The 9,983-nt window shown below is 37.9% G+C and overlaps 1 protein-coding gene across 1 annotated transcript; it reads right to left on the bottom strand.

The window, feature by feature from the left end:
* Positions 1,262–8,172, bottom strand: LOC109847461 (coiled-coil domain-containing protein 124). Its single transcript, XM_020416691.1, has 4 exons — positions 7,609–8,172; positions 7,399–7,518; positions 1,776–1,812; positions 1,262–1,656 (listed from the first exon to the last, which is right to left on the bottom strand). The coding sequence occupies exons 1-3, from the start codon at positions 8,170–8,172 to the stop codon at positions 1,801–1,803; spliced, it is 696 nt and encodes a 231-aa protein (XP_020272280.1). The 3' UTR covers positions 1,262–1,656; positions 1,776–1,800.

Raw genomic sequence — 9,983 nt, 5'->3', positions numbered from 1 at the left:
TCACAACCACACACGCAATCGGACATCAAGCTCATGCAAGCTCATGTTCATAGAGGAGGACAACGAGAAGGCCGGGGAAGAAGAGGGAGGGAAAGGAGAGGACTTCTAGGATGTATGCAATTGATTTGTGAATTTCTATATCGACTCTGATTATGTTATCTACTTCGGTTATTTGTAAACCAATTGACATGATATATTTGATGTTGTCGTGATGATTGTGTCTATGGAGTTAATATGTATCGAGTTATCATGTTGAATATGTTTGAGATGAATTTGAGTTGTGATATACTTGATATGATGCGTGATGGTAAGAGAAGAGGGTTATGTATAGTAAATGCAAGAGAAATGTACAGGATATTTTGATATCTAGACGAAACGGAAAGGGCTAGCTTTAGAAAATATGCGAGTCTAGCCATCCCATGCATTTTTTGAATCTATATAAATGATCTGTTGAAAACACGGGACAACCAGTCCTTTGTATTTTAAAAGAATCAGATTAGCCCTTAATTAGGGGAGACTAGTAGTCCTGTGTTTTTTAAATTCTATATTTTGCAAAATCGATAACTCTTTGGTCATTCACGATGACGAGGCTAAAATTTTGCTAATTAAAACAAAAAATAATCGCTTTTGCTAATATAATTTTTTTAAAAAATTAAATTCTCATCGTAAGATTAAACCAAAGCTAGGTTGGCGATCTCGGTTGATTACTGTTCCAAATTTTGAATTTTGGACTTGGGTTACCGACACTTGGATGAAGAGGAAGAATGTACACTTAATACATGATTCCTTCCTCTTTTTTACATCTCAAACTTCAACCTGATCCCCAAGCTTCAATACAATGCTTGAATCTGTTTGGTTTGATCCCAGAGGTCCTAGTCAACTTAATCCCTATTAGCACGTCTCTGGCATCAAATCACCAAGAGAGGGGGCAAAAGAAAGAAATAAAAATAATTTTTCACTTCGCAATCATAGTGAAAAAGGATGACATAACAAGTATGCTCCAATGACACCAACGCGATCCTCGGAAGAAAACACTAGGAAGAAAATACTAGAAAATATAGGAGTATAACTAGTATACAAGGATTTTAAAATGGCACCAAACAGCGTTCCGGAGAAACTAAACATGGAAGTATTGTAAACCCAACCCCCCCACCAGCAGTATCTACCAAGCAATGCTCTCAACAAAACATGCCAACATTACTTTACAGATTGCCTCATTCAAATAAAACAATTAAGTATAGCACGCATATTAACAATGACAGAAGAAACTTAACTACATTTTATGATCTTTCATTCATATGATAAGTTCTACTTCCATGTTCCACAAACAGCAGTAATATATATTCTTCAACAAGTTACTTCTGAGGACAAGCACTTGCTTCAGCGTATACAAAAAAACTAGATTGTTAAGGTCTCTCTCCCCCTCTCAAATTAGCAAAAAGGCGAAAATGGACAGAACCGGTGTTACTTTCAGATTCACTGCTGTAAAGTCAAGTGTACAACTCCTGACTATACAACATAAGAACTGTTTATTCTCCAGCATATATATCTAAGAATAGATTTCTCTCTTTTTTTTTCCCTTTGTGCAGTGTCTCTTTTGTGTATGCGGAACAACTTATGAAGAGATGAGCCATATCATCTTAGTAGCTGAATAACCTGAAAATTATAACATTTACAAATATTACCACATCAGCAGAGAACAAGAGGAAAGTAAGGATGTTAACAAAATATTGTTGCACCAGAAATCACAAGATGGAGGACTGTCCTGTAGCTACCTCTACGCTTAAATAGATGCCCGCATCACTCAGCAACCTGCATACAAAAAATAGTATCATCAGACAAACTGGTAAACTCAATAATGCTCATCCTTAATTGCGATATGAAAATTTAGCCTTTCATCAATTAAGTCCAAATCCAAGAAATTGAATTTTCAGCTTAGCAACTGTTTGGTTTGCCAAAATAGGGTGGAAACCGCGTGGAAAACGTAACTGACACGGGCACACTGAGGAAAAAAAAGTGCATACTAGAAATCCTATACCATAGTTTGTTTCACAATTGTTTTCCAGAAGTAGGTTTATATAGAGTGCAGGAAACACACCAGTTCTATAGAAACCCAATACCTGGCATTTTAAGAGGAAATGGGTTGAAATCTAACACAACCCAATAAACTATTGGTCCAGCTCACTTTCTACCCCTCTTTGTTTTTCATGTGCGAATACAAAGGGTTTCTGTAATAGAATTTAACCAAGTACCTGTAAGACGAACATTTATCCTACTTATCTTTGTTAACATGGCTGCTCAAGTGGACACGAGTATCAATGCCCTATTAATTAAAAAACATCATGCTATGTAGCACATGATCAATTGACACCGAAGGCTGTCATCCCCGCACCTCCCCCCACCCCCCAAAAAAAATCTTTTTCTCTTATTTTCCTGGAGACACTATCCTGAATGTAACTATCTAATAGACTACTCACTTTCTAAGATGAGGATGCAAGAATTCAGCTTCCTAGAGTTTGATCAGCAGGATTAGTAAAACATCAGAATGCCATAAAGAATATTATATAACTTTAATGGGAGGCTTCATCTTTACTCACTGCTGCTTTATCGCTCAAATCATACCTTCAAATTGTTGTTTTAATAACACGAGTTTAAATAATATGTACCAACAGCTGAATACAGCATAAGATGTTAACAACCGAAGTCTGAGACAATAATCCTGAATTCAAAATCTAAATTATGCAGCACTTCAATGTCGTATGCTTTGTGAGGCATTCATGTAATCCCTTTCCCTAAGTAACACAACAACGTCCACACTAAGTGACATGAGCAGCTAATTCTTCTTAACTGCTATTACTTTGCTGCCTATGGCAGAACAATAGGCACCAACGAAAAGCAACAAAAAAAAGTCCTAATCACCACGAGTAAACATGACAAGTTGACAACCTGACTTGGCTCCCTATTATTGAGTGATCAAGCCAAAAGAGATGAGGTGATATTCACAATTATTAGGTATTTATATCAGTGCATTAGATATAAAATTGTAATAAGAATACACATAGATGTAGCCATATTTTGGAATACAAGTTAAGATTTTAAAAAATTATTAATAAATAGAGCTTGCAATGGGTATTTATATCAGTGCATTAGATATAAAATTGTAATAAGAATACACATAGATGTAGCCATATTTTGGAATACAAGTTAATATTTTAAAAAATTATTAATAAATAGAGCTTGCAATGGGCATATCAATTATGCGGAATCACTATGGGAAAACTAAGGTTAAGCAATGGCTGCTTAATTTAACCTGCAGGCTGACAAGGTAGATTTCCTTGATAGTAACTAATGTCCCGACTAATTATGGATATATCCGGAAACTAGGATAAGCACACCCTAATAGGCTGAGCAAGCACCTGACCACTTCCCCAGTTCTCCCTACCCCAACAGACTAATGAGGTTAGCCAGATACAGCAAATCCGGTTTAACCAAACAAAGTGTTTTAAGGCGGTTTTTAGCCACTAACCAAAAGAAAACTTTGGCTAGAGATCTAGCATCTGAACCTACCTACTTGTCTTTTCTCTCCTCATCTTTCAATTAAGCAGCAAAAAACAGGGAAGATTTGGATAGCACTATAGCAATGAGCCCATCAATAATTATTCCCACTTCTTTTATGCTTTGCTTTCCACCAAATTTTCCTTTCCCCGTCTTATTCATCCATTCTTCCTTGTGTCTTCTTTATAAAGCTCCATGTTGTTTGCAATGATTGTATGAATAAAAAGGTCAGATGCCTCTAGATTTCTTAAAACATCAAGAAATCAGGAATGTATGATGCGAAGTGTATGTTTGTGCACACGCATCCACATATCTGTTTTCATCTGAGGATATTTTTGTTGTCTTGGAACTCCAATATAGAACAAGAGAACTGTACTTTAAATGAGATTTAACCTTTTGAGTGTGCAACATCTTTATTGTCTGCCATTTAGTATTTGATATATCCAGAGGAAAAGAAATGCCAAAACCTTATTGGCAATTCACCATCAATCAAGGACAAAAAAAGGGAGAATCTCATCAATAACGCTTGGGGATGTAAAAAGAGGATGCTAAGGATGAGAATTAAGACAGGCATAATCATACTAGATGAAGCAGGAAGGAGAACCTTTATGGACATGATTTAGGATTTCTATGGTGGTTTGGATGTTACTCTAACATAGATGACTGTCAACAAAGCTGAATTAGGATACGCAGAACCATACTTGATGGAACAGGAAGGGGACCTTTATGAACATGAATTAGTATTTCCATGGTAGTTTGGATGTTAATTTAAAGCATATGACTTTCAACGAACCTGAAAGGAGTAAAGGGATATAGGCAACCTCAAAGGTTGATGTGTTACACCATGTATAATTCAAGAAAACATCTCTATGTTCAACTTTTAACATCAGTCAAATGATTAAGAGGAGGATAATATTTCCAAACATGTTGCAACCATTGTGTAGGAGCTATCAATGAAAGGTAATGCTTGTGGTAGTAAAACAAATTCCTTATAATATTACGAGAAGCAGAAAATGTCACGATAATGAATTACCATGATAGTTCTACACAATAAAACAAATTCCTTATAATGTTATGAGAAGCAGAAAATGTCACGATAATGAATTACTATGATAGTTGTAATATATCCATTTCCCTTTGAACGTGAATAATACTGTAAGATAATGCTAATTTAGTTATAGAAGGTAAAACGTTATAGTCTGGAGAATTTCAAAAAATTAAAGAAAACATAACTCGATTCTTCAGCAATCATCAAAGGATTCAAGGGAATTAAGAGATTGATAAAATACAGGCATCCTCTAGAACTCTATAGTGTGAACTTTGACCAATCCGCTTACACTTGCTATGGAACCGTGAATTTGTATAATCACTTGTACGTGGCTAAATGAACATTAAAAAATATGCTAAATAATGCTATATATTTTCCGCAAACATACAATACCATACGCATTCAGTATACAAGCATACCAGTTTTTTAATGTCCAGTGCACTGGAATTAGACAGAGATAACAGGTTGACTGTGGATTTTTTTTTGTTGGGGTGTGTGATCTGAGAGCTGTTGATTTTTCCTAGGATTGATATAGAGACAAATGATGAATGGCGTAGGAAAGCTGAAAGAAAGGTTTAATTGAAGTAGAGATGGTTAACTTTTTTCCCAAAAAATATAAAGGCTATCCTTGTTGCATTCCTACAGCCGGTGCCTTGTTTTAGTGTATTAGAATAGATTTCTCTACAAACTCCGGCCCTTGACAAATTCAAGTAGTAAATTGAACCCCATTTTGTGCCATGCAATATGAATCCAACCACCTAAAATAGAATACTATTAACCTTTATTATTTGGTTCAGAGGAGTCGCATCTCAAATCTAAAATGTGATGATTATGTTACTTCATGAACATACAGAAATATTTGGATAACTTTGATCAGCAATTCAATAAAGAACTATAAAAGAAAGCTTGCCTCAACATTGGACAAGCAGATAGAAGTTCATCAAATATGACGATCCATCTCCTTGCTGGAAATATAGTAAGTACTCTACTAATTTCTCATATCAGATCGATTTTGAGTATTTAACTCATTGATATCAGTGTCAGATATTACAATAATACTACATGCATTAGATAGAATACACCGAATCCTAATTACTGCATGCAATTGTGTAACAGCGCTGATGTATATATGGGAGCTTTGCAGTAACAAGCTTCCAACCAAGATTAAAACCTCCAAGTTGCAATCAAACATAAAAGTCATGATATAAGAAGAAAGCTATGCAATCATGAGGAGATGAACATGTACATGCATGAGGCTGTAAAGGAGGTTATGAAGATGATGAAAGGTTAAAAGAAACGTAAGAAGAAACAAAACCTTGAGAACTCCGGTGACAGTAACTAAAAACTACTACAGACAGTACTGGTCAAGGTATTAAAATAGCCAATAACAACGATGATAATACGACAATATATGATCAAACGAATTTGTAATTGAGATCCCATCATCCTCAAGCTTTTATGACCTAGTTCTATGCAATTGTAGACAAGATAGGTATTATACTAAGAACAAAGAGAACAGGATTCAGATGTTCCTCCTGCTACAGCGGCTAAATATATCTTTACCACCAAAACAGGACGAGCACAGACAAATGTACGATAGGTTTGAACATTTTATCCTTAACCAGAAGCAGGATAAGAATCCTAGTGCTGAATTATCTGGTGTTCATGATAAGAGCAAAATCTTATAGTACTAGGTTCTACATACGAAGTTAACTACCATCAACTTAATTTCTATCATTGTCTTAACTTGCAGATCTCCAAGGCATCCTTAAAGTTAAAAGCCTCTTAATATAGGCCATTTCACATGCGTGAATACGCAAACCAAATTTGCTAAAGTAGTCATTCTATTACAGCATAAATCCTTTGAATGGCAATTTTTATCTTTTGCAATGAGCATACAATTGAAAACTCACTAGTGCTCGGCCAGTGGTTGAAGTTGTCATTGCTTGGGCAATTCATATGTCAAAGAATCGCCAAGACGATTATGATGTAGATTCTTTAGTTGATATGGGTGAATTGAGAAATAAACAAAACAATATAGGTTACTGATGCATGTAAGTTTTGGATGTTCGCTTTTATTTTATTTGCTTAGCCCCTAATATTGGCAAGGGCTCTGTCTCCACTTTAAAGTCCGGAGGATTGATAAACACTCCTTTGTTTCCGCTCACTGACCTTTGTAATTGTGGAAATGAGTCTAAAGGTGAAGGATTGAAATGCATGCTTTAGAAGAAATGCTCCTAGATATGGTGAAGGATTAAACCCTACATCTCACTTGTTTACATGTGTAGACCCATCAATGTAATGCTAGAACTGCATCATTACCAAACAATAACTATAGCTAAGACACGATAGTAATATCCAAAAATAAATAGTAATATCTAAAAATAACTAAGTGAGACTAACTTTCTACTCATGCTACCCACTCACATTCGACCATCTTTCCCCTCATAAAGGAAAGCTTCTCTCCCCAACTAAGAGAGACTATTTGACCAGGTTTAAACAAGAAACCATTCTAGATGCAAGGTTTCCATAAGTTTCCATACAAGCTCTTATTTTTCCCTCCAGAAGTGCAATTAAAACATGTGCTCATACCTCAACTACTGCACGAGAATGTCACTGAATCTTGTTGTACTCGATCATATTACTAGCACTTTGGTAATATTGCCACCACGGCGCTCAAACTACTGAACTAGTATCAAATTTTGAACTTTACGTCATATGCACATTTGATGTAAATGATATCAAGAAAGCCAAGAATGTAGCTTTAAAAACTTAATCATTCTCCCACAATATACCTGATTGAGAGGGTTATCAGGTGATTTCTTCCACATCTTCCATATCATATCCTTGTACTGATTCAGAGTCAACCCCGGCTTCTCTTCTTTCAACTTCGCAAGCTCAGCTTCTTCAAAAGCCTACAAAACAAACCAAACCAAGGCAGTCAACAAGTGGAATCAAAAGTTCAAAACACTATTATCTGAAAGCTTCAGAAATCCTAATCTCACCTTAAATGAGGCCTTGAGCCGCCTCTCTGGGTGCCTATCCGGCGGCAGAGCTCCCTCCCCGATCGAAATCTTGGCAATAGCCTCATCAACCGAATGTGCCTCGATCAACGAATCATCCCTATTCGTATTACTCACAAGAACAATCCTTTCATACTCCTCCTCATCAGCCACCCTCTTCTCCCTCTTCTTAACCTCCTCTGCATTCCTCATCAACCTCATCCTCTCCTCCTCCCTCCTCCTCTCGAGCTCCGCCCCCGTCACCTTCGGAGCCGGCACCGAAACCCTGTTCGCCTTCTTGTCGGGCTTCTTCCCCGCCTTCTCGATCTCGGCCGCCCGATCTGCGCGAGCTTCTTGTTTCGCCGTTGCGGGCCGCCGGCCTGCGGCGCGCTTCGCGCGCCTCCTGCCGTCGCGTTTTTTAGGCGGCCGCGCGGGATTTGGAGCCCCTCGGCCTCTTTCCAGTAGGCTGCTGCTTCTTTCTGCGAGCGGTTTTTTCTTACGTTCGCGATTCGTTCCCGGATCGGCGGGCCGCGGGCCGCCTAGCGGCCTTGCGAGTTTACGGCCCATTTATTGGGCATTGCGACGAGCTTAGGGTTAGGGTTTTCGCCGGAGAGGGGGGGAGAGGATTTTGGGTTGGGGGGTCCTTCGTGGAAGGTCGGTTCTCGATGGTGGGTTCCAGAAAATAGATGATATTAAAACGTAATCAATTGTTAAAAGGGTTATGAGTTTTGCTCCGGGACCCAAAATATGAGACCAATAAAAGGGATAAGTGAGGTGACTCATTCTTATTGGATAATGAGTTGGCCATCATTAATGATTGCCAACTCATTATCCAATAGGAGGGGAACACCTCACTTGTCCCCTCTATTGATCCCATATTTTGGGTCATTGAGGAATTTTTCAAGGATTATTTAGCCATTAGTCCCTCACATCTCCAGTAATTCCATATCAATTCCTCAAATCTCAATAAGCGCTCATTAGTTCCCTCAAATCCTAACATATTTTGCAATTTGGCCCCTCAACAGCCAAAGTACCCCTTAGTTATCATGTCTCTCTTGAAATCCATCTTGGTTAAAAAAAAAAGTTATTTGCGCTTTGGTACTCTAAGGGCTTGTTTGGTTGGCCCAAAACAGCCTGAGAAACCGGGTTTTTGGGAAACGATGGGTCACCACGTCGGATTAAGGAGTTGAAGCGTTTTTTTTCCCGTGTTTGTTTCGTTCTTTTTTTTTTGGGAGATGGGGGCCAGAAAACCCCGGCCACATCAGCTTTGGAGAGATGTCGATTTCCAAGCTCGGAGCCTGGAATGGGCTGGAAACCATGGGCGCCTGGGCAGGTACTAATTACTCTGAGTTGTTTCCAGCTACTAAAATTTTGGAGGAAAAGCTAGGTTTTTAAGATCACCACTCTTCTTCCTCCCCAAACTCCCGCGGCCCTCTTTTCGCTTCCCGCCTCCTTCGAAAATAGAGTGGGGTTTGCATCAATTTCATTGTCAATGTCGAAACTTGAGTGAAATTTGATGGCGATTCCCGTTCTCTTGTAAGTAATCGACCAACAGTTCTGAAGAATATAGAAAGGAAGTGCATTTTTCTTTTATAATCTCTCTTGAGCTTGTTTGGGTGATCAATCTACTCATTCTCCTCTAGATCCAAGCTGTTTGTAGCTAGATCCAAGCTGTTTGGGTGATCAACCTTCACTCAGCCTTGCTTTACCTCCAAAAATTGAAGGTAGTTTTTTTTTTTTTTTTTTGCAAATGTTTGTGCTTCACGTACCTTGCATGTTGGCATTGTTGATGTTTGCTTGATTTTTTAGTGTAATGAGGCCATGATTGCTTGACTTTTTTTTCCTTTCGAATGTATGGAGAACATATTAATTAATATTTAGGGTATCCTTGATTCTATCTATTTGGGTAAAAGATTATGCATGAATACATTGTGGATCTTTCATTAGGTTATGCATGTTGAATCTGAAGTTTAGTTTGAATTTTCGTGACAAGAGTATATTTTTAGCCATGTTAGTTTTCCTGACAAGAACTAAATTAACGTGTTAGTTTTGACTATAATGCATGTTAGTGTAGGGTGTAAAATTCGGGTCTCAATACAAGATTTGTATTATCTGTGTGTTTGTTACAAATTAATGAAATATGGATTTACAACAGAAGCAGAGAGAAGGCTCTCCTTATTTAACGTGGATTCTTCGATAGCGATAGGACGCCTCCCTTGGTGCTTGAGCCGAGTTTGCTTCCCTTGGACGATACGATCGACGTTTGTAGGTAATAAAAATTGCCTTAATCCTTGCACAGCAACTTGGAATAGGCAAAAGAGATTAATGGTCCATCTGTGGGAAGGCAAGATGACTCCCGTAGGATCCAGCCGACTCTC

This window comes from Asparagus officinalis, chromosome 7 (assembly GCF_001876935.1).
Source record: "Asparagus officinalis chromosome 7, Aspof.V1, whole genome shotgun sequence".
In the NCBI taxonomy this organism is placed as follows: Eukaryota; Viridiplantae; Streptophyta; class Magnoliopsida; order Asparagales; family Asparagaceae; genus Asparagus; species Asparagus officinalis.
Note: the sequence above shows the minus strand (reverse complement) of the source record. Positions and strands in the feature narration are given on the sequence as shown.